General features: G+C 45.6%; 1 protein-coding gene across 3 annotated transcripts in view; it reads right to left on the bottom strand.

Moving 5' to 3' along the window:
- The window catches only part of HUNK (hormonally up-regulated Neu-associated kinase), a 135,772-nt gene that overhangs the window by 12,019 nt on the left and 98,736 nt on the right, over positions 1-25,017 (bottom strand). For 2 of the 3 annotated variants that reach the window (XM_016938406.4, NM_001071822.1), the window contains 4 exon segments: positions 23,827-23,962; positions 17,323-17,485; positions 8,436-8,519; positions 1,880-1,927 (listed from right to left, as the gene is read on the bottom strand). In XM_016938406.4, the coding sequence (XP_016793895.2) occupies positions 1,880-1,927; positions 8,436-8,519; positions 17,323-17,485; positions 23,827-23,962 (431 nt within the window). 3 annotated transcript variants of the gene reach the window in all.

The raw sequence follows: 25,017 nt of genomic DNA, 5'->3' as shown, positions 1-25,017 counted from the left end.
CTCTCTCCATAATGTGTTGGGTGACCTTGGGCAATTCACTTCTCCTCGAGGGAGGTGTTTTCCCACGTGTAACCAAAAGTGTGGATCCTTCCCAGCTCTGGGAGGATAACAATGAACACACATCACACTTGCTTTATCGCCTGAACAGCAAATGCATCCATTTAACAGGGACGGATGCTTGCTTTGCATCCTCATCACCCCAGGCCGGAGGATGAATGGCTGCCTGGGAAATCTGCCTGTTTCCACATGTGGCAGAGGAGCCCTGGGAGCTGAGGTGAGTTTTCTTTGAGTAACTCTATCAAGTCCAGTTCGACATGGGCTTTTCTGGAGCTTTCCTTCCCTCTGATGATTAATAAGCCTCACCAGGCTGTTTGGTCTGTCAGAACCAAGTGCTGACTGCTGCCACCTGGGATGGCCCAGGGCCCAGATGTCGTTGGCTGGTTGGTTTTGGTTCCTTGTCGCCCATCACATAAGAAGAAACCTGATTTTGCTGCAGAAAAACCTACAAGTGAGTGGATAAAAAGAGGGCTTTGGGCCGGGCGCAGTGGCTCATGCTTGTAATCCCAGCACTTTGGGAGGCCGAGGCGGGCAGATCACTTGAGGTCAGGAGTTTGAGACCAGCCTGGCCAAGATGGTGAAATCCTGTCTCTACCAAAAATACAAAAATTAGCCTGGCATGGTGGAAAGCGTCTGTAGTCCCAGCTACTTGAGAGGTTGAGACAGGAGAATCATTTGAGCTTGGAAGGCAGAGGTTACAGTGAGCCAAGATCACACCCACTGCACTCCAGCCTGGGTGACACAGCAAGACTCCACCTCAAAAAAAAAAGGGGGGGGGTTTTGTTCATAAATTAGGCCACTGAGCCAGGAAGCTCTAGATAGCTGCAGACTCCATTTCTCATACAGGTGGTAACAGAAATGTACATCCAGGTGTAGAGTTGTAACAAGACAATAAAAAACAGTCAATTCCGCATAGCAAGAACCAATGTGATCTAAAGGGATTCTGATAAACCCACTCACAACAGGATTCTGCATGTTTTAATTCTGGATAAGGATGGGGCTGGCAGAACCTGCTGCCCTGGGCAGAGACTGACCAACCCTTAGGATCATATGTGATGGTTAATTTCATATGTCAACTTGCCTAGGCCATGGTACCCAGTTGTTTGGCCAAACACCAGTCTAGATGGTTCTGTGAAGGTGGTTTTAAAGATGTGATTAACAGGCCAGGCACAGTGGCTCACGCCTATAATCCTAGCACTTTGGGAGGCTGAGGCAGGTGGATGGCTTGAGGTCAGGAGTTTGAGATCAGCCTGGTCAACATGGTGAAACTCTATCTCTACTAAAAATACAAAAGCTAGCCAGGCGTGATGGCGGGCACCTGTAATCCCAGCTACTCGGGAGGCTGAGGCCGGAGAATTGCTTGAACCTGGCAGGTGGAGGTTGCAGTGAGCCAAGATCACAACATTGCACTCCAGCCTGGGCGACAGAGCTAGACTCAATAAATAAATAAATAAATAAATAAATAAATAAATAAATAAAGTGATTAACATTTAAATTAGTAGACTTCAAGTAGATTATCCTCCATAATGTGGGTGGGTCTCATCCAATCAGTCAACGGCTTTAAAAAAAGAAAAAAAGAATGCGGTCTTCTGGCAAAAGAAATTCTGCCTCTAGATGGCCTTCAGACTTGAAGCTGCAACATCAATTCATCCAACCTGCTGGTCTGCCCTGCAGATTTCAGACTTCCAGCCAACCCCCACAAAACGGTGTGAGCCAACTCCTCAAAATAAATCTCAGTCTCAATCTCTCTCTCTCTCCATACTCTATTGGTTCTGTTTCTCTGGAGAACCCTGACTAACATAATAATCCCCCAAGTTCTTACCTGCACGGCATGGAATTCAAGATCTCTTGTCCAGGTGTCCAGAGAGGCCTGTGAAAAGGAACATCCTTCAACAATTCGAGAATCTGCACCTGCTATTTATTCCCTAAATGCTTCCCCTACGGCCCTGCAGCTCTGGTTGAGAAGTATTCGTTTCGGTTTTCATAGACAGAAAGCAAATCCTGAAATTGCCATGGAAGTAGACAGCAGATGTCCTAACTCGTGTGCTGAATAGATTTTCTAGGTAAACTTTTTATTAAAATCTAAGATGCCGTATGGAGGAGTGCTCTAATGATAAGTCAGCAGCTCAATGTTTTCTCAAACAGCAAAGACACCCACAGAAATGGCACTTGGATCAAAAAACAGAACACAGCCAGCATCTGGAAGGTCCTCCCTGCCATCCCCATGTCCTCTGCCAGGCATTCTGTCCCCCAAAGTAACCATACTTTTTTTTTTTTTTTTTTGAGACCGAGTCTCGCTCTGTCACACAGGTTAGAGTGCAGTAGCACGAGCTTGGCTCACTGCAACCTCTGCTTCCCAGGTTCAAGCGATTCTCCTGCCTCAGCCACCTGAGTAGCTGGGATTACAGGCGTGCACCACCACACCCAGCTAATTTTTGCATTTTTAGTAGAGACGGGGTTTCACCATGTTGGCCAGGCTGGCCTTGAACTCCTGACCTCAAGTGATCCACCCATCTTGGCCTCCCAAAGTTCTGGGATTACAGGCATGAGCACTGAGCCCGGCCAAGTAACTACACTTCTGATTTCTAATAGCACAGATTGCTGGATCTGATTCTGAACTATATTTTTTAAAGTTATATAGATTTTGAAATAAGACACAAAGTGAATATTTTAATATTTGCCTTTAAATGTTTCATCCCTGTGTGGGTTGAACTGTATTCTCCTAAAATTCATAGGTTAAAGTCTAACCCCAGGACCTCAGAATTTGACCTTATTTGGAGAGAGAGTCTTTACAGAGGTAATCAAGTTTAAATGAGGCCATTAGGGTGAGCCCTAATGCAGTATGACTGGTGTCCTTTAAAAATGTGGAAATTTGGGCCAGGCACGGTGACTCACATCTGTAATCCCAGCCCCTTGGGAGTCTGAGATGAGCAAATGCCTTAAGCTCAGGAGTTCAAGACCAGCCAGGCAACATGTTGAAACCCCCTCTCTACAAAAAATTAGCCAGGCATAATGGTGCATGCCTGTAGTCCCAGCTACTAGGGAGGCTGAGGTGGGAGGATCACCTGAGCCGGGGAGGTCAAGGCTGAAATGAAATATGATTGTGTCACTGCACTCCAGCTTGGCCTGGAAACAGAGAAAGAAAAAGGAAGGAGGGGAGGGGAGGGGAGAGGAGGAGGAAGCGAGGGGAGAGGAGAGGGAAGGCAGAAAAAGAGAGAGAGAGAAAGGAGGGAGGGAGGGAGGGAAGGAAAAAGGGAAGAAAGAGAGGAAGAAAGAAAGAAAAAGAAAAGAATAAAGCAAAAAGAAAAAGAAAAGAAAGAAAGAGAAAGAAAAGAGAAAAATGAGGGAGGGAGGAGAGAAAAGAACAGGGAAATTGGGACACAGATACACACACAGGAGAACGCCGTGTGAAGATGAAGGCAGAGATCATAGTGATGCATCCGTAAGCCCTGAACCTGGCCTCCAGAACTGTGAAAAGTTAAATTTCTCCCCATTTTGTGGTGCTTGTTAGAGCAGCCAAGCAGACGAATCCAGTTCCCTGCCACCCTCTCCGTCAGTTTTCTTCCAAAACGCCAACATTACTTTGTCATTGCAGAGGAGACCTCCTAGCTGGATTTGACATTTTCCTATAAATTAACATTATTTTTCGAAAGACTTTAATAAAACTGGCCCTGGGCTCTCTAATGGCTTTGATAAGCCAATTTAAAATGATAACCTCCCCACCTCGACCCCCAAAGTCCTGGGGGGTTCTCTTTTTCAGAAAAAGGAGTCCGTCGGGCACACACGATAGGTGTCCTCCTCAGATGAGAAATGCACCCCACTTTTATAGATACAGTCTCTGCCTTTGACAGGAAAAAGAGGTAGAGAAAATGGTGAAGTTGTAAAATCACTGCACGGTTACCCCAAGAGGGAAGTTTTTGCAACTTAATTCAGCTCCTTTGTCTCCTAGGAGAAAACGAACTGGAATCAAAAGGAACAAAGAGGCCACTGCTTGCACTCAGTGCCCGGGACACGGGTTGATGACAGCCCTAGGGGACACGAGCCCTGGGCCACACCCTGGTTTGCTCACAATCTGAAACCTCTCCACCACTCCCTCTCCCCATCCAGCTCCACCCCCTGCCGTGTGGTGCGGAGGACGACTGGCAGGTCCTCTGGCTCCGAGTGGACTTTCCCTGTGAGGCCGGGGCCCTTCCCTTTCCTGAACTAGCCCCACTGCACTTTCTAGGTTCCTCGGGAGACAAGTTGGATCATCTGGTAATAGCTGTCATTTAATTAGAGAAGTATCACTGCAGTTTAGAGGAAACAAATGGATCATAGAAAATTGAATGCTGTTTGCCCATTAGGGTTCCTATTTAAATCCTAACCATTAAATATTTCAACAAATGTTTAAAACGCTCACCATGTGTCTTCAGGACAGAGGAAATAACACAGAAAAGGAATCGAGATGAAAGAAGGGCCCCTTTCCCACTATAGTTCTGGCCCCTTCCGACACACACTCGCAATGGGGCAGGTGTGAGGTCAGCGTGGACCAGGGCATCGGCAAGGTGGCTTAGGGGCCACCTAGGGTACACACATTGGGCTCTCCATGCACCTAAGTTTGCATTGTTATTTGAGGTCCTCATGAGTGACATGCAAAGCACGAGGGAGGAAGTCTAACAGTGAAGTCTGCATCCCCTGGACTCTGGCTGGGGTGACCACCCTCAGTGCAGGTGACCATAAGAGGTCCCTCCCTGCCGTAAGGCATGGCCATTTGGTGATGATAATGTCATATGTGTGCTAGGCTGCAGGTATCCCCCTGCCTTTAATCCAGCCAGGTATCCCACCTGGAATGTTCTACCTATTCTGGTTGCTTATCCCAGTCCTATCCATTTTCTGAGACTCTGATCAGGGCCCACTTGATCTTTTCATTTGTTTATTGAGCAAATATTTATTGAGCACCTACATGCCAGGCATCCTGTGGCCTCTGGGAATATTGTGAGGAGCAAAAGGGACTCAGAGCCCACTCTTCTGGAACTCACAGCCCAGAGGGAGAGATGTTAATCAAACAACCCCAAAACAAATAAACAGCTGCAAATGGGACAGGCCCCAGGATGTAGAACGTGGTAGGCAGATAGGATCGATAGGATAAGACTGGATGGCAGAGGTCAGGGAACAGCAGGGGCCCATGGGGAGGTGATCTTGCTCTGGGATCTGAAGACACTTAGGTTCAGCAAAGAGGAGCAGGGAAAACATTCTGGAAGAGGGAGCAGCATGTGCACAGCCCCCACAGGCAGAGAGAGCACAGCAAGCCCGAAGGCTGTGGACTAAGCACAGGGAGGGATGCAGCGCTGTGTGTGTGGGCCATGTGGCTAGGAGACAAGGCAGGAGAAGCAAGCTGGGGCTGAACCACACAGGGCGACCATGCACGGAGTCTGCCTGGCAAATGAATGAAACCTCCGAAGGTCTCAAGCAGGAAAGTGACAAGATGCGGTGCGAGGGTGAAAAGCTCGCTCTGACGGCCAGGCAGGAGAGAGCGGCGGGCCATCATCCCGGAAGCAAGAGAGTCAGTTAGGAGGGCATAGCAGAAGTCCAGGACAGAGGTGATGTGGCTGGGACCAGGTGTGGGGATGGAGACGGAGAGAGTGCAGGGGTTGGAGGGGTTTAGCGGTCAAATTGGCAGAATGTGGTGATGCGTTGGCTCTGGGGGTAAGGGGAGGGTCAAAGTCAAGGACTCTTGGGTTTCTTCCCTGCACTGCTGGGGAGGATGGGGCTGCTACTGTGGTGGGGGGCGGAGGGGGCGGGGGGAGAGTCTGGTTCAGAGCGTGCTAGATTCAAGACCCCTTCATTCATGCAAGAGGGGGTTAACATTTAGTAAGCAACTGGCCAGAGGGGTCTAGAGTTCAGGGGGCATCTGGGTCCCCACCACCTGGCTCTCTGGCTTTAAGCCTGAAAGCCACACCTGGGCTTGTGGCTTAGCTTCTGTGGCCACAGCCCACCTTCCAAAGGGCTTGTCTCCATCCTCATCTTCCCCGAGCCCCACAGCCTGTCTTGAGGAAGGGGGCATCCAGCCTGGGGTCAAGGCTAAGGCCCACCATTCCTGCCTGGCCTTGAGCATCCTTCTATCGAGGTCATGTTCTCTCCCTTCACTGCAGTGTCACTGACAGAGAGGCAGATGCTCACTGACTTCACTTCCCCTCTCCCACCCCCCAAATCCATGCAACCTCTCTTCTGCCTTTGGCACTTCACGAAGCTGTTCTTTCTAACATCCTCAGGACAACTAGCTGCCCAGTAGGCAATGCTGACCATTTCACATGTGACCTTTCCTCTGTTCCCACGGGCCCCACCGCAGCATCACTGCCTTCTGGCTGCCCCGCCCCCTGCCGGCTGCCCCCTGCCGGCCACCCCCAGCCCTGTCTTTGCCAGTTTCTCCTCTCTCTCTGCCCCAGGGTCTGTCTGAAATGGAGACCTGTGCCATTGCCCACCTCTATGCCGGGGGCAAGTCCCTCTCCTGAGCTCCCATCACATTCGCACACAGAGTCCTGCAGCTGGGCACTCCCTGTCATCAGTGTCTCTGGACACCTGCTTCACTGGCTGCCTAGGAGCCCAGTGTGGGCCCCGGTAACCACCATGCTCCACTGCAGCCCTGCGCACAAGACAAGCCCAGAGAAGAATCTTCCAGAGCGATGTGCACTGCTCATGGGATCAGGATGAAAACTTTACATTGGAAAAGGAAAGAGGGGAGAGGCCAGGCTCAGTGACCTCACTGGGGCATAGACAAAGGGTCCCTTTTTGATCCCTTCTCAAATGAAGGAACTTCTGGGTGGGTGACATGATTTGTCCCCACCCAAATCTCCCCTTGAATTGTAATAATCCCCATGTGTCAAGGGCGGGGACAGGTGGAGATCACTGAATCATGGGAGAGGTTTCCCCCATACTGTTCTCATGGTAGTGAATAAGTCTCACAAGATCTGACGGTTTTATTAAGGGGAGTTCCCCTACACAAGCTCTCTTGCCTGCCGCCATGTAAGACGTGACTTTGCTCCTCATTTACCTTCCGCCATGATTGTGAGGCCTCCCCAGCCATGTGAAACTGTGAGTCCATTAAAACTCTTTCCTTTATAAAGTACCCAGTCTCGGGTATGTCTTTATTAGCAGCGTGAGAACAGAATAATAGACCTGGGTGCCCCAGGAGAGAGATTCCTGTGGCAAGGACACTCAGGGGACATAAACAGGCTCCAGAGGGAAAAGGGAAGGTGGTTCCCAGGAAAATCACTGAGAGAAAGAAAAGCTCACTTGGCAAAAAGTGAGTGAGGGGCCCTGAGGCTGCACCCCACTCCTGGCCCCCTCCCTGGATCTGGAATTCACAGACACAGTTTCCTAACAAACATGGATGTGGGATGTTTGCTACAGGAGCCTAGTTTTTATTCTGAAATCAGAGTCGTGTTCTTTTTCTCTAGGTACATCCCAGGTTACATCAGGTCACCAGGGACAGCTGGCCAGGAAAGCCTGCCTGATCCCAAACTTTTGCGTTCCTCATCTCACTTTCTTCTGATGCCACGTGTTACACTCAGCTCTATTTTTAAGCATCTCATTTTTTTCTAGCATTTGCATTTTTTTCCTTTTATTTTTAGTTGACGCATAATCATTATACGTCTTTTTTATGGGACGGAGAATGATATTTCCATCTATGTATTCAATATGTAATGATCAAATCAGGGTGATCGGCATATTTGTTACCTCAAATATTTATCATTTCTTTTTATTGGGAACATTCAAAATTCTCTTTTAGCTTTTTGAATATACATAGTAAGTTATTGTTAACTATAGTCACCCTACAGTGCCACAGAACACCAGAACTTATTCCTTCTGTCTAGCCGTAATTTCATGTTCGTTAAGCAACCTCTCTCTACCCTCCCTTCCCCCTGCCATTCCAAGCCTCTAATAACCACAGTTTTACTCTGTACTTCTATGAGATCAATTTTTGCTAGTTTCACTCACATATGAGTGAAACACTGAAACATCTCATTTTCATTTTGGGAGATCCTGACAGTGGTTTTCAACTTTGGCTGCTCATTGGAACATCCAGGGAGCTTTAAAAACTCCTGATACCCGAGTCTCACCTCCCAAGATTCAATGGAATGGGTCCGAGGTGCGGCCTGGGCATCCAGATGTTTAAACGCTCCCCGTGACTTTAACATGCAGCCACAGCTGAGAACCATGGTTTAGACACCGCAAAGCTGGTTCCGCTGTAAACCATTTCTCAAGGGCTCAGTTATAAGCGTAAGTATGTGTCTTTTGCTACTTCAGTGTCCCACAGTAATTGGTTTCTTTTCCAATTACTGCAAATGGAAATCCACCCTTCCTAAGAGACCCTGAGGTTTGCTTCAGGGGTCACTCACCTCATAGGACTCCTTGGGGGCCCTGTACTTTTCTATCTGGTAGAGCCGCGTCTTGTAGCAGAGGCTGTCCTGGATGTCAGATTTCTACCAGAGGAGAAAAGAAAAAGCACAGCTCAACTCTCAGAAATAGAAATGCCCATTAAGCAGTCATTAATTTTCAAACCAGCGCTTGGCTGAGAGAATGCTGGAAATGTTTGGCAGTCCAGTAAATTGCAACATCAAGTCTCACCCCAGGACGGCCTGCAGGCAGGTTGCAGTGTGGGGAGAGCCCTGGGCGCAGAGTCAGGTCACCTACTTGCGTTACTATCGCTGCCAGCAAAGGGCCAGGTGACCCTGAGTAGATCACTGCCCCCTGCAGGGCCTCAGTTCTTTTATCTGTGCAGTAAGACTACTCAAAAACACGAACAGAGAAACCAAGAAAATGAGCTGGAAAGAATAACTTATTTTATTGAACCACTGCATAGAACATAGATCTTGCTTGTTTGCTTTATTTTAAAACAGCACACGGCTGGGCGCAATGGCTCATACCTGTAATCCCACCACTTTGGGAGGCCGAGGCGGGTGGATCACCTGAGGTCAGGAGTTCGAGACCAGCCTGGCCAACGTGGCGAAACCCTGTCTCTAGTAAAAATACAAAAATAGCCAATCATGGTGGCACACGCCTGTAGTCCCAGCTACTCAGGTGGCTGAGGAAGGAGAATCACTTGAATCCGGGAGGTGGAGGCTGCAGTGAGCCAAGATCGTGCCATTGCACTCCAGCCTGGGTGACAGAGTGAGACTCTGTCTCTCAAAAAAATAAAAATAAAAATAAACAAAAAACAGTGCACACACACACACACACACACATACAAACACACATGTACACACTGCTCCCCACTACCACCACCCAAATGAAAGCCATAACAATTCATAACATAGCTCAAAGAAGATAAACAGCTGCACCTAAGCTGAGGAAGGTGCAATCCTGTCTGGAAATGGGTGAAATAAAAACATGGATTAATTAATTAATCAACCAACAAATAGTTAATAAATGCCCTTACAGGCTCTCTATCTTAAAATACAAACTTCGTGGTTTTAAAAAGAGGAAACCAAAAGAGAAGGGAAGAGATGACAATTAAGAGATAACATTTTACTTTTTAGTTCACTAGATTGGGCTTCAAAATTATACACGGGGTGTAAATAATTGGTTGATAAAATTAATAACCGGGACAATGCATACAGTACAATTAAATTAGCCATGTGCAGAAATTACTGAGCAGTTGAGTTGTCTGTAGGGATTAATTCACTCTAGTTAAAAACAGCCACTCACCTAGAGTATGGATTCTCAGACTAGGTATGCCCTATGATTTAAGCATTAAATGTGAAACAGACATCATAAAACTCACAACTGGTCTGAGAATCCACACTCTAGGCAAGCAGGTGTTTCTAACTAGAGTGAATTAATCCCCATAGACAACTTGTTCAGGAATAAGACAAAGAAGCCCACTCTCACTACCTCTATTCAACATAGTACTGCACGTCCTAGCCAGAGCACTTAGGCAAGAGAAAGAAATCAAAGGCACCCTCAGGAAGAATAGCTAAGGAATGCTGGGATTAATGCCTAGGTGATGGATTGATCTGTGCAGCAAACCACCATGGCACATGTTTACTTATGTAACAAACCTGCACATCCTAAACATGTACCCCAGAACTTAAAATAAAAGTTGAAGAAAAAATAAAAATAAAAATATTTGGGAAATTGTTAAACTAAATAAATAAGTAAATAAATAAATAAATAAAAGGAATCAAAATTGGAAAGGAAGTTCAATTGTCCCTGTTTGTAGATACACGATCTTATATATAGAAAACCCTAAAGACTACCAAAAAACTGTTTGAACTACTAAATGAATTTAGTAAAGTTGCAGAATGCAAAATCAATATACAAAAATCAGTAGTGTTTTCATACACTAACAACAAACTATTCAAAAATGAAATCAAGAAAGCAATGCCACTTACAATAGCCATAAAAAAATCAAATGCTTAGGAATAAATGTAACCAAGGAAGTGAAAGATCTGTACACTGAAAACTATAAGACATTGATGAAAGAAATTGAAGAAGACACAAGTAAATGAAAAGATTCCATGTTCACAGATTGGAAGAATTAATATGATTAAAATGTCCATACTATACTAAGCAATCTACGGATTCAATGGAATCCCTGTCAAAATTCCAATGACGTTTTTCACAGAAACAGAAAAAAAAAAAAAAATCCTAACATTTGTATGGAACCACAAAAGACCCTGAATAGCCAAAGTCATTTTGAACAATAAAATCAAAGTTGATGCATCACACCACCTGACTTCAAAACACATCACAAAGCTATAGAAACCAAAACAGCATGATACTGGCATAAAAACAGAGACACATAGACCAATGGAATAGAAAAGACAGTCCAAAAATGAATCCATGCACTTACGGTCAATTACTTTTTGACAAAGCTGCCAAGAACACAGAATGGGGAAAGGAGATCCTCTTAAATAAATGGTGTTGGAAAACTGGACATCTACAGAGAATGAAATCAGACCTCGTCTCATACCATCTGCAAAGTCAACTCAAAATGAGTTAAAGACTTAGGCCCGGGCCACAGTGGCTCATGCCTGTAATCCCAGCACTTTGGGAGGCCAAGGCAGGTGGATCACCTGAGGTTGGGAGTTCAAGATCAGCCTGACCAACATGGAGAAGCCCCGTCTCTACTAAAAATACAAAATTACCTGGGCATGGTGGCGCATGCCTATAATCACAGCTACTTGGGAGGCTAAGGCAGGAGAATCGCTTGAACCTGGGAGACGGAGGTTGCAGTGAATGGAGATCTCGCCATTGCACTCCAGCCTGGACAACAAGAATGAAACTCCATCTCAAAAAGAAAAAAAGACTTAGGCCCAGGCCAGGCATGGTGGCTCACGCCTGTAATCCCAGCACTTTGGGTGGTAGAGGTGGGCAGATCACGAGGTCAAGAGATCAAGACCATCCTGGCCAACTTGGTGAAACCCCATCTCTACTAAACATACAAAAATTAGCCACGTGACAAAAATTAGCCACGTGTGGTGGCAGGCAGGCGTCTGTAATCCCAGCTACTCAGGAGGCTGAGGCAGGAGAATCGCTTGAAGCTGGGAGGCGCAGGTTGCAGTGAGCCAAGATCGCGCCACTGCACTCCAGCCTGGTGACAGAGTGAGACTCCATCTCAAAAAAAAAAAAAAAAAGAAGAAGACAGGCCTGGTGCGGTGGCTCACGCCTATAATCCCAGCACTTTGGGAGGCCGATGCGGGCAGACCACAAGGTCAGGAGTTTGAGACCAGCCTGGCCAACATAGTGAAACCCCGTCTCTACTAAAAATACAAAAATTTGCTGGGCATGGTGGTGCACACCTGTAGTCCCAGCTACTTGAGAGGCTGAGGCACAAGAATCGCTTGAACCCAGGAGGTGGAGGTCACGGTGAGCTGAGATCACACCACTGCACTCCAGCTTGGGTGACAGAGTGAGACTTCATCTCAAAAAATAAATAAATAAACAAACAAACAAGATCCAAAACTATAAATCTACTAGAAGACAACCTACAGAAAAGGCTTCATTACATTGGTCTGGACAATGATTTTTTGGACATGACTCCCAAAGCACAGGCAACAAAAGCACAAATAGACAAACGTAATTACATCAAATTCAAAAGCTCTGCACAACAAAGGAAATAATCGACAGAGTAAAGAGATCTATGGAATGGGATAAAATATTTGTAAACCATACATCTGACAAAGAACATATAAAGAATGCAGCTGGGCATGGTGGCTTATGCCTGTAATCCCAGCACTTTGGGAGGCCAAGGTGGGCAGATCACGAGGTCAGGAGATTGAGACCATCCTGGCTAACACGGTGAAACCCTGTCTCTACTAAAAATACAAAAAATTAGCCAGGTGAGGTGGCAGGTGCCTGTAGTCCCAGCTACTTGGGAGGCTGAGACTGGAGAATAGCGTGAACCCAGGAGGCGGAGCTTGCAGTGAGCTGAGATCACGCCAGCCTGGGTGACAGAGCAAGACTCCATCTCAAAAACAAACAAACAAACAAAAAAAGAATGCAAACAACTCAATAGCCAGAAAACAACCCAATTAAAAAGTGCACATAGGATCTGAAGACATTTCTCAAAAGAAGACATAGAAATGGCCAATAGGGGCCGGGCGCGGTGGCTCACACCTGTAATCCCAGCACTTTGGGAGGCCGAGGCAGGCAGATCACAAGGTCAAGAGATTGAGACCATCCTGGCCAACACGGTGAAACCCCGTCTCTACTAAAAATACAAAAATTAGCTGGGCATGGTGGTGTGCACCTGTAGTCCCAGCTACTCAGGAGACTGAGGCAGGAGAATTGCTTGAATCCAGGAGGCAGAGGTTGCAGTAAGCAGAGGTTGCAGTGAGCCGAGATCACGCCACTGCACTCCAGCCTGGTGACATAGTGAGACTCCCTCTCAAAAAAAAAAAAAAAAAAGAAATGGCCAATAGGTATGCTCAACATCACCAATCATAAGGGAAATGCAAATTAAAGCTACAATGAGATACTGCCTCACATCTGTAAGAACAGCTTTTATCATAAAGATGGAAGATACCACATGTTGGAGAGGATGTGGAGAAGAAAGAACCTTTGCACACTGTCGGTGGGAATGTAAATTAGTACAACCATTATGGAAATCAGTATGGATCCTCAAAAAATTAAAAGTAGAACTACCATGTGATCCAGCAATTCCACTTCTGGGTCTATATCCAAAGGAGATGAAATCAATATGTTGAAGACACATATGCACCCCCACCCCATGTTCAATGCAGCATTATTTACAATAGCGAGGAAATGGCTGTTGTGTCCATCAACGGATGAATGAATAAAGAAAGTGTGTGGTACATATATATAATGGAATACTATTCAACCTTTAAAAAGACAGAAATTCTGTCATTTTTGACAATATGGATGAACCTAGAGGACATTATGCTAAGTGAAATAAGCCAGGCACAGAAAGACAAATAGTGTACAATCTCACTTATACATGGAATCTAAAAAGTGTAGGTCACAGAAGTAGAGAGTAGAATGATGGTTACCAGAGGCTGAAGGGGATGAGGGAAAGTGGGCAGAAGAGACATTGGTCAAAAGATACAAAATTTCAGTTAAACAGGAGGAAAAAAAATTAAGACATGATTGAACAATGTGGTGACTATAGTTAATAACAGTGTATTTATTCTTGTAAATTGCTAAGAGAGTAGATTTTCAATGGTCTCACCACAAATGAATGATAAATTTGTGTGGTTACACATATATTATTTAGCTTGATTTAGCCATTCCACAATGTATATATATTTCAAAGCATCATGTTGTACAGGATAAATATATACCATTTTTTTGGTCAATTAAATAAATTTAATTGAAAACGACCCTCAAACCTTTTCCAGTTAGAATGACACCAGCTGAGTTTCCAGAGAATGTTCTCAGATGACAAAGCCACACTCTGCTTTGCAACACTTGCAGCCTGGATGCTGGGCAAAGCAGACAGGCAGAAATGCAGCAGCTAGCAACACACCCAGGCACCTCAGGACACAGTCTAAGAGCTTCAGGCCAGGCGCAGTGGCTCATGCCTATAATCCCAGCGCTTTGGGAGGCCTAGGCGGGCGGACTGCTTGAGCCCAGGAGTTAGAGACCAGCCTGGGCAACATGGCGAAACCCCATCTCTACAAAAAATACAATTAGCCTCGACTTCCCAGGCTCAAGCGATCCTCCTGCCTCAGCCTCCTGAGTAGCTGGGACTATAGCAGGATGGCTTGAGCCCAGGAAGTCGAGGCTCCAGTGATCCATGATTATGCCACTGCACTCCAGCCTGGGCGACAGAGTGAGACTCTTTTTGTTGTGTTTTGTTTTGGTTTGGTTTTAAAAGACAAAAAAGCTTCAGATAAAATGTCTCTCTTGCTTGGCATGAGCTATGTAATTGTTTAAGAAGAGCGTGAATCACAAAAGCTTGTATCTCTAAATGTGGAAGTAAACATAGGACAGTTTTTTAAAACCTAACACCCCTCCATCTTACTTGGTCAGCACCTGAAGAACTAGTTCCACCAAAAGAAAAATGTTTGGAACTGTTAACTTACTTGGCAAAGTAGCAATGTCATTCTCTAATAAGCAAAATCATGAACTTTATAATATAGTCAGTTTCATGAAAACACATTTGAATAAGTTTTGAACAGTATTCATCACCTGAAAAAGATTACCAGTGCATTAACCCTCTTTTCTTCCTTTTATCTGAAGACTATTTAAATTCTTAACTTTCATCCTCTATAGCATGGTGGTGTCCAAATGCTATGACCCTAATCCCTTATGTGTGACAAACTTGTAAGCAGGCACCTGCAACATACGCATATTTATAAATTATAAGCATGTAACATTGTACGAATATATCATGTACGCTATAAGATATATAATAAATAGAAATTTTAAAGTATGAGAAAGAAGTTTGGGGAATACAGTCTTTTTGCAAAAGAGAAATGGGGCCGGGCATGGTGGCTCACAGCTGTATTCCTAGCACTTTGGGAGGCCAAGGTGGGCAGACTGCTTGAGCTCAGGAATTCAAGACCAGCCTGGGCAACATGGCAAAACCCCATCTCTACCAAAAATACAAAAATTAGTTGGTCATGGTGGTGCGTACCTGTAGTCCCAGCTACTCAGGACACTGAGGTGGGAGAATCACTTGAACCCAGGAAGCAAATGTTGCAGTGAGCCGAGATCATGCCACTGCACTCTAGCCTGGGTGACAGAGTGAGACCTCATCTCAAAAGAAAAAAAAAAAAAGAGGGCCAGGTGCTTTGGCTCACGCCTATAATCCCAGCACTTTGGGAGGCTGAGGTAGGAGGATCGCTTGAAGTCAGGAGTTTGAGACCAGCCGGGCCAATATGGCAAAACTCCATCTCTACTAAAAATACAAAAATTAGACAAGCGTGGTGGCACGTGACTGTGGTCCCAGCTACTCAGGAGGCTGAGGCAGGAGAATCACTTGAACCTGGGAGGCAGAGGTTGCAGTGAGCCGAGAACGTCCCACTGCACTTCAGCCTAGGCGACAGAGAAAGACTCCGTCTCCAAAAAAAAAAAAAGTCTCAAAAAACAATTAAAACAAGAGAAATGAGAGAGAAACAGCTTCAAGTCCAATATGTCTTTTATGTTCCTTGTGATGAGAGAACAGAGAACTGCTGTGTGATACAAGAGATTTTCTGAATCTCTCCTCATCATATAATAAAATAAAATAAATAGTATACTATATGTTGAAAGTCCTGTCTTTCTGGATTTGACATCTCTTCTCCAGTAGCTTTCTATGAGCAAGGCAGCCACAGTGACACCATCTGTGAAATCTAACTCAAAGCGTTGACTCTGTCCCCATCAGAGAGGTGCCACCCCATCATACAGACCACATTTTTTCCCCCATAAAACATTGTTAAATCTCTTTACTGTTAAGAGTACTTCTTCTCATGTAGATCTTTCCTTTGGTGGTTCACAAAAAAAAAAAAAAAAAAAGGAGTTCTGTGGATAATTTCCTGCGGAAGCACAATGGAAGCACAATCTAGCCAATATTCTGAGCTAAATCAGCTTAGAAACATCTATACTTTCATCCAAATGTTTAACCAACCTCCCGTGGAGCATCTTCAACTGTTCAGCAATGTTTTCTAGACGGCTCCCAAATCCATTTGCTAACAAAAGACACACACTGACCACCTTGTCCTCCGGGTATTAATTTGGTCATCTCCACCATGCCAGCGAGAATATCATTTCCCCAACTGCAGGTAGATTTTCATCTTTAGCTCTCATATAGAAACCTCAAAAAGGTTTCTAAGCCTATTGTCTAGTGAAATTTGGTGACATATTGGGCTATCACGTGACTTCAAATAGCACATGTTCTGGATGGTAAATGTCTTCCTAACAGTGACAACTCCACGCCATCAGATGTCAAGGTGCAACAGGCCCAGGGTGAAGGTGGTCCCTCGTGAAAGTGAACACTCAGTCAAATTTCAGATAGGCTTCCTGGCAATTCTGAATTTCTTTGGCTGACTCCCTGTTAGAGCTGGTCAGCACCCACCATTCTGAGTAAAAGCATGAGCTGCTGTATGCAGACTCCATATTGTCTTGGATCCAATTTGCAGAATTCTTTTTAAGCCATTGTCCATTTGGAGAGAGACAATTTAAGGCACATAAATTCTCTTACTCAGGCACACAGAAACTGCTTGTGGCAAAAATGATGAAGGGGACAGGGTGTCAGGGTCCCACCATCCACCCCACGCTGTGGAAACCCCAAAGGTACCTCGCGGGTGACACCAGACACTTGGACTTTCTGACACTCAGACTGAGGGAAGGTGCCAGAGTCAGGCCAGGCAAGTCCAATTTTGTTCTTATTTTCTGGAGAAGTTAAACCTAAATAGTGGCTTTCTCATATATAGTACCATAGTTCAGAGACAAATGCCCGGGAGGCACTGCTACCCGAGTTTTATGACCAGAGAACCCTCCAATGCCTCCAACATGGGGAACCCAAAGACCTAAGAGGCAGCAGAACAAAAAAAAAAAAAAAAGACAACAGAGATGCTGTTGAAGGAAAAAGAGGCTTGAACCCCTCCCAATTCTGCCCAGGGATTAACTCGGTGGTAGAGTATTTGAAAAACATTGCAGATAAAAGGCATTCCCTGAGAAGCAGGTTTAGCTACGACTTTATCCCACATTCAGAAAACTCAGCCTCACATTAGATTAAATTAGCAGCTTGGATCAAGTGTCAGCAACTGAGAAGCACTTTGGGTGTAGGAGCTCTTTTTTCCAGACAGCAGAGACGATCGCCTCTAGGGTCGCACTTACCCCTGACAAATAGCGCTCCAGTTTCTTGTTTAAGAGGAAGTAGATGGCCAGGATGTGGCAGGCGCGGTTGGAGAGCACAGTGTTGATCACGTCGCTGTTCTTGTAACCCAGCTTCTCGGTCATGTGCAGCACGACGCTCGGGCTCAGATCTTCCAGAGAAATCCTGCGAGGCGCAGAGAGAGAGGACCAGTCACCCCTGCACTTCACGGAGAGCCCCACACAGACCCCCTGGGCACAATCAGCTTCATTCATTCACTCATTCATTCACTGACTTGAGTTTTTATTTTGAAAATGTTCTCGTATTCAGAAAAGTGGAGGGAATAGTACAATCACTTTATGTATACCACCATCTAGATATACCAGTGATCACATTGCCATCCTTGCATTTTTTTTTTTTTTTTGCTGAAGTATTTTAAATTACAAACATCGTAACATTTTACCCCTTAACCCTTGAGTGTGCACCTTCAAAAACCAAAGATGTCCCCCACAGAACCGCAATACCATCAACATACCCAATAAAATTTTAATAATCACTTAATAGCATCTAATACCCAGATTATACTCAAATCTCCCAACTGTCCCCCAGATTTCCTTATGATCACACATTCTTTCCTTAAAATGTATTGGTTGTCATGGACAGAAGCCACTCTGACTCTGGATTTTGGGGTGGAAAAGGAAGGTATTCAGGAACTAGCCAGATCATGTTTAGGGGAACAGAAAGAGCTCATAAGTTCATACATGGGGGGTTCAGGGCTCAGCGGCAAAGTGGGGTCCTCTCAGAGGAAGAGAGTTAAAGCTACTTCACAAGGGGACTGTGAAGATAAACTCCTTGGGATAAAATGGCAAAGAAATACCGGGCTTCATTCATCTACGCATTCATTTGTTCACCCTCCCAGTGGGGAAGAGAGGATGTAAATTCACTTAGTCATCCTGATAGTCCTATGAGTAGGTACTATCATGACCCCAACTTTACAGATAACAAAACCAAAGCCCACAGCAATGCAGTACCTTGCCCAGGGTCACACAGGCAGGAAGTGACAGCCCTAGAATTAAGAACCGGCAGCCGGGTTCAGTGTCTAGATGCTCACTGCTTCCCAAATAAACAGACACATCCATCATCATCATCATCATCATCACCACCACCATCACCATCATCCAATGGCTATGGAGACCGAGAAATCAGGGGGAGGGTTCTAAGGGAGTGTATGTGTTGGTAGTGGGGCTGTGTCAAAAGAACATTCTAAATCCCTTAAGAGTGATACAAAGAATGATGGCATTCTGAACAAACTATCGCAAGGACAGAAAACCAAACACCGCATCTTCTCACTCATAGGTGGGAATTGAACAATAAGAACACTTGGACACAGGGTGGGGAACATCGCACACCAGGGCCTGTGGTGGGGAAGGGGGAGAGATAGTATTAGGAGATACACCTAATGCAAATGACGAGTTAATGGGTGCAGCAAACCAACATGGCACATGTATATATATGTAACAAACCTGCACGTTGTGCACACGTACCCTAGAACTTAAAAGTATAATAAAAAAATAAAAAAGTATAATAAAAGTATAATAAATAAATAAATAAAAAGAGTGATACAAAGAGGGCAATCGGAGCAGAAGGCAAGTTATCTGGCTGGAGAGCCACTAGCCTCCATGTCAAGGGGTCTGAAGACATTTGGATGGAACCTCAGAACCATAATGCCCAGAGAGGTAGCCCCATAATTGTAAAGAAGAGGAGACTTTGCAAGTTCTTCTGTAAGAAGAGAACTTGCCCACTGCACATGGCCGGTTGGCAGGGGCACCGAGAGCAGAACGAGGTCTCCTGACCATTGCCTGCCACCGGTCGGTGTAACCTACATCAGTTCTCCCTCCACTACTTTTGCCTAAGTGCTGTCCCAAAAGACAAACAAATGAAAACACACCCAACAAACAATGAGATCAGCCTTCCTCATTCCTGTTTGTCACAAAATTACACATTCCAGATAACATGTGGGAGAGGGATTGGCACGATTACTGGCTTAAAAAGTGTATTAATAACAAGTTTGTTTATTAAAATAACTACTTGAGGTCTACCAAAACAATGCAGAGGGAACAGTGGTTTGGAAATACCTGGGAATCCCAAGAGCAGTGCACCTGCCGAGGGTATGGGGTGTTCTGGAAGAAAAGTCAGCAGCATGGAAAGGAGAGGTGTGCACAGGGGCAGACACCCCATCTCTGCCTTTTATGTCCAGTATCTTCAAAAACTAGCTCTGCCAAAATGTAAATGGTCAACTGACTCTGGACTGAGAGGAATAGTTTAAATGTCTTCCTATAAACCATGCATAAACCTGATGCTTTCCAGTATCACTTAACCAATCTGTATATGGCTTCATGTTTGGATGACACAGAGAATGGTACAATGTTCCAGAATACTAGATATAATTTGAATTGAGCAAATTCACATACAATCCATTTTGATACCATGGATCTAATTTGGTCTAATTCTGTCCTGTATTGCCTGCGACCTCCTCCCTCCCACCAGTTCCAAAGCTAACTGGAGGGGTGGAGAGACTGTCCAGGCCCCTGCAGGGAGACAGAAAGAGGCAGCAAGGTTGGCTCTGTACAAAAGTCTGAAACCCAGCACTTTAGGAGACTGAGGCACAGAGATTGCTTGGAGCCAGGAGTTTAAGACCAGCCTGGGCAACACAGAAAAACCCCCATCTCTACAACAAAAATAGAAACACTTAGCTGGCGATGGTAGCACATGCCTGTAGTCCCTCTACTATAGAAGCTGAGGCATGAAGGTCGCTCGAGCCCAGGAGTTCTAGGTCACAGTGAGCTGTGATTGCGCCACTGAACTCTAGCCTGGGCTATGAAGGAAGACTTATCTCAAAAAAAAAAAAAAAAAAGTCTGCACCTGGATCAGGAGGGGAGCTGGGCACCTAGCAAACATCTGTTGACTGACTGGCATAAACATTTATTTATAAAAAATTTACTTCCAAAGACATTTCCCTCTTTGCTTTTAGAGATCAACTTGGAGGCAGAAACGACTTCACAGGAGAAGGCTTTATAGAAGAGTGATGTAAAATACGAGACCTTTATTTTCCTAACTTTCTCAAAAGAAAAATATTGACAACACTTAAAATACATCTGGGGCTAGGTATGTTGGGAAACTATAAAACACACTTTATAAAGAAAATATCCCTTTCTCTGTTTGTATGTTCTCACTCCCTTTATCTACATGCCAGTAAAACCAGAAAAATAAATATAAAAAATACATTTTTTTGTCTTAAAGATAAATGTTTTTCAAAATAAACACTGTAAATAACATGTACCTCCCCCAACAGCCTAGAATTCTGGTTCCAGGCCAGGCACGGTGGTGGCTCACGCCTATAATCCCAGCACTTTGGGAGGCTGCAGCAGGCGGATCACTTGAGGCCAGGAGTTTATGACCAGCCTGGGCAACATGGTGAAACCTCATCTCTACTAAAAATACAAAAACTAGCCGGGCGTGGTGGCACTAATCCCAGCTACTCAGGAGGCTGAGGCAGGAGAATCGCTTGATCCCAGGAGGCGGAGGTTGCAGTGAGCCGAGATTGCACCACTGCACTCCAGCCTGGGCGACAGATCAAGACTCTGTCTCAAAATAAATAAATAAATAAATAAAAATAAAGAAAAAGAATTCTGGTTCCACGCTTAAAAACCAAACACTGATTTGCCTCTAGTGTAAAATCAGCAACGGGCCTTACACACACAGAAGACACTGAGTGCTGTTTTCCTGAGCATGTGAGATCTCAGCCAGTTCTACAATCCACTTAACCAGTTTCATGTGCAGCCATTATGCTTCTGACCAAGTCCAAATGCAAAAACCATTACAATAATCTGGCAACAACAGGATAGGAGTTGCCTATCCTGTTTTATAAGTTTTAATCTATCAAACTTTGATAGATTATAAGATTTAATCTATCAAACTTTGATAGATTATAAGTTTTAATCTATCAAACTTTGATAGATTATAAGTTTTAATCTATCAAACTTTGATAGATTATAAGTTTTAATCTATCAAACTTTGATAGATTATAAGTTTTAATCTATCAAAGCCTGTCTGCAAACTGTGGGAAAGCTACAAAATGAGATGTCGCCTCGTAATTCTTTGTGAATGAAGACGCAGCCAACAAGGAGGGGAAATACTCTCTAACACCAACTCCACTTCCTTCAACAGCTGCCGCATTGAGTGGATTGATTATGCTCATTTAGGCGGTGATTACATGAGCTTAATGACTCATGTGGCCACCAGCAAGGCCCCCTCCTTTAACAGAAAGCATACCTGCGTGCTGCTCTCCATCATGAGTATGGATAATGAGGCAAGGTCCTTTCAGCTTTGCTCCCTGCCTCGCTTTGGAGTAGTATTTCTGGTGTCTGTTTCAGATCCTGGCCCACATCGAGCTGTTATTGGAAAACAGCAATCTATTTCCAGGTTCCCTTGGTAACCTAAGTCACCTAGACTTTGTTTAAATTACCTCCCATGAGCCAAATGCTAGAATTCTAGATGGCAACGGAGTGAAACCACCTCCTCTCTGGGCACGGTGAGTGTAAATTTGGCACTGAAGTGTGGATGCAGACTCCCACGCCCCTTTAAAGTTTTTCTAGAGCTTCCATCCCAAGCAGAGCCCTGCCTGGCCATCTTCTTTGAAGGACTCAGCACTTCTGCTTTCATAAGGCTTGGTGGGTGTTTCTAGACCTTCCTAGGCATTGAACCTATGACCACACAGGACACCCCTTTCTCTGCCCTTTCAGTCTCCTATCTGCCCCTCTGGGTCAGTGGTTCTCTTGTCTTCATCCAAGCCTGGTCAAATGTGCAAGCCACCCTAGGTCTGAAGGAAGAAGGAAGGTGGGTCCCAGTCTTGGAAGGTACTGAACCCACGTGGTTTCCTTGTTTGCTCAAAAACAGCCAAAATAAGGGCCCTCATTCCCTCGCTCAGGTTAGTTAGAAATAGGACAAACGAGTAGAAAAAAATATACAAGGAAATGTTTTTGGCCGGGCGCAGTGGCTCAAGCCTGTAATCTCAGCACCTTGAGAGGCAGGAGGATCACTTGAGCCCAGGAGTTTGAGACCAGCCTGGGCAACATGGCAAAACCCTGTCTCTGAAGAAAAATAGAAAATGTGCCTGACATGGTGGCTCATGCCTGTGGTCACAGCTACTCAGGAGGCTGAGGTGGGAGACTCCCTTGAGCTCAGGAGGTGGAGGCTGTAGCGAGCCATGATCATGCCACTACACTCTAGCCTGGGTGACAGAGTAAGGTTCTGTCTCAAAAAAAAAAAAAAGAAAAAAGAGAAATGTTTTTTAATCTGTAGTTAGCGCACCAACATGGAGAAGCGTGGGCTGCACAGGGAGCCCATCAGTGCTCCTATGCTGTGGGTTCCTGTCTGCAAGCTTTGCTTAAAGAACCCTCCTCATGGAAACTGATAAAGTGAAGCCTTCACAGAAAGTCCATAGGGACACCCGGCCTAAAACGAATGACTCCTATGCCTTTCCTTCCTGCCTCCCACATTTTAAGGCAGGGGTCTTAGGGCTGAAATAAACATCAAGAACAAGGCAGAAGAAGGCATCTAAGGGTGGTTTGGAAAGGGAGGGGCGATCCCATGTTTCTGTTTGATGTTGGCAGGTGGGCTCGTGAGCTGATCACACACACGCAAACACACTCACAACACAAGGACTGGCCGGGCACGTTGGCTCACACATGAAATCCCAGCACTTTGGGAGGCCAAGGCAGGCGGATCACTTGAGGTCAGGAGTTCAAGACCAGCCTGGGCAAGAGGTGAAACCCCGTCTCTACTAAAAATACAAAATTAGCCTGGTGTGGTGGCACGTTCCTGTAATCCCAGCTCCTCAGGAGGCTGAGGCATAAGAATCGCTTGAAACGAGGAGGCAGAGGTTGCAGTGAGCTGAGATTACGCCACTGCACTCCAGCCTGGGTGACAGAGCCAGACTATGTATCAAAAAAAAAAACAAAGACATACACACACACACACACACACACACACAAATTTACACACAACACATACACACACACAGACACAACACCCATGCACATGGAGACCCAAGCAGACATAGACACTCTCTCTCTCTTTCTCTCTCTCTCTCTCTCACACACACACACACACACACACACACACACACACACACACACTCGGGCCACAGCTAGTCTCAAAGGTCCCTTTGTGTGAACTAGAAAAAGGCACCCCCTGGGAAGATACAGACCCTCAAAGCCTGGATATCAGCCTCCACTCACCTCTCCTCCAGGTGCCCCTGCAGGGCACACGGCATAACAGCACATGGTGGCCCTGTCTACGCTTCCTCTTGTGGATGTGTGGGTGTGGGTGTTAGGGGGAAGGGGAGATAGCCAAGAGAGAGCGCGGCTTTTCCTTCAATCACGGACAGCTTTCTGTCCGGAACTGCTCAGGGCTCGTAGGACAGGCCCCGTCTCTCCCGAGGAGTTCCTCTGGGTGCACGAAATTACCTGTTGGGATAGGTGACATTACAGGGCACTTTGCCCGTGTAATTCTCATTAAGCCAGCGATTCGCCAGTGCCTGTTGAATATTTGGCCTCTTCACAGGATCCGGTTCCAGGAGAGAGCGCAGGAAACTGATGGCACCTGGGAGACATTTGGGAAAGAATGCACGCATGTTACAGGCTGAACGCAGACACCAGTGAAAGCCACCATCACAGGGGACTCGCCACCTTGCCTGCCCATCCCGAGTCACTGCTGGGGTGATCTCTTCTCTAGGTCTCTGGGCAGGGTTCCGATTCAATGATTCGTGGAGCTTGGTTTCAGCCCCACCTCCCTTCAGACAGGAGGGGTGTGGAAAATCCCATTTCCCCCTCTCTCTCTTTAAAAAATACACACCACATAGCCAAAGAATTTAATTTCTCTGTCCAAGGGGAGCAACTGGTACATGATACAGCAAGAACCAGTTTGGGTCTCCCCATTCCGTGTTTCCCAAGACAACCTGTGGTCTTTTCTTGTTGCTCATAGGTGAGCCAAAGAGATGCTCTATTGACAGGCTTGCAGGAATGAAAGAAAATAAACAGAAAATGCCTGCTCGCAAGGTAGGTTTTTGAGCACTCAGGGAGAAGCCAGAAGTGAACAGGCATCCTAAGTTAGACCTCTCAACTGGGCACCACAGGACACTCAGAGTCTCAAGGGGCCAGAGAGGTCCTGCTTTCTGATCCTTTCCTTTAAAGCCATTCTGCACCGCCGCCCACCTCCCCGCCTCGGCCTCCCAAAGTGCTGGGATTATAGGCCTGAGCCGCCACCGCGCCTGGCCAAAAATAATGTTTTAAATGCCCTGGGTTTCCTTTCATTTCACAAATATTTACAGAGCACTTGTCCATTCAAGCACTGGAGATAAGAAGCTAATTCATATCTAAGCAGAACATTTGCATCCTTTAAGATTATAACAATGGAAACAACTGTATGAGAGGTAAAAATGCATTTATAATGCACACGAAGCCTTTTATTTTGTATTTATTTTATTCATTTTTTTTATATTTTGGAGACAGAGTCTCACACTGTCGCCCAGGCTGGAGTGCAGTTGTGCCATCATGGCTCACTGCAGCCTTGATCTCTCTGGCTCAGGTGACCTTCCCACCTCAGCCTTCCAAGTAGGTGAGACTACAGGCATGCACCATCACACCTGGATACTTTTT

Source organism: Pan troglodytes, chromosome 22 (genome assembly GCF_028858775.2).
Source record: "Pan troglodytes isolate AG18354 chromosome 22, NHGRI_mPanTro3-v2.0_pri, whole genome shotgun sequence".
In the NCBI taxonomy this organism is placed as follows: Eukaryota; Metazoa; Chordata; class Mammalia; order Primates; family Hominidae; genus Pan; species Pan troglodytes.
The sequence above is the reverse complement of the archived record's forward strand: the minus strand, read 5'-3'. Positions and strand labels throughout refer to the sequence as shown.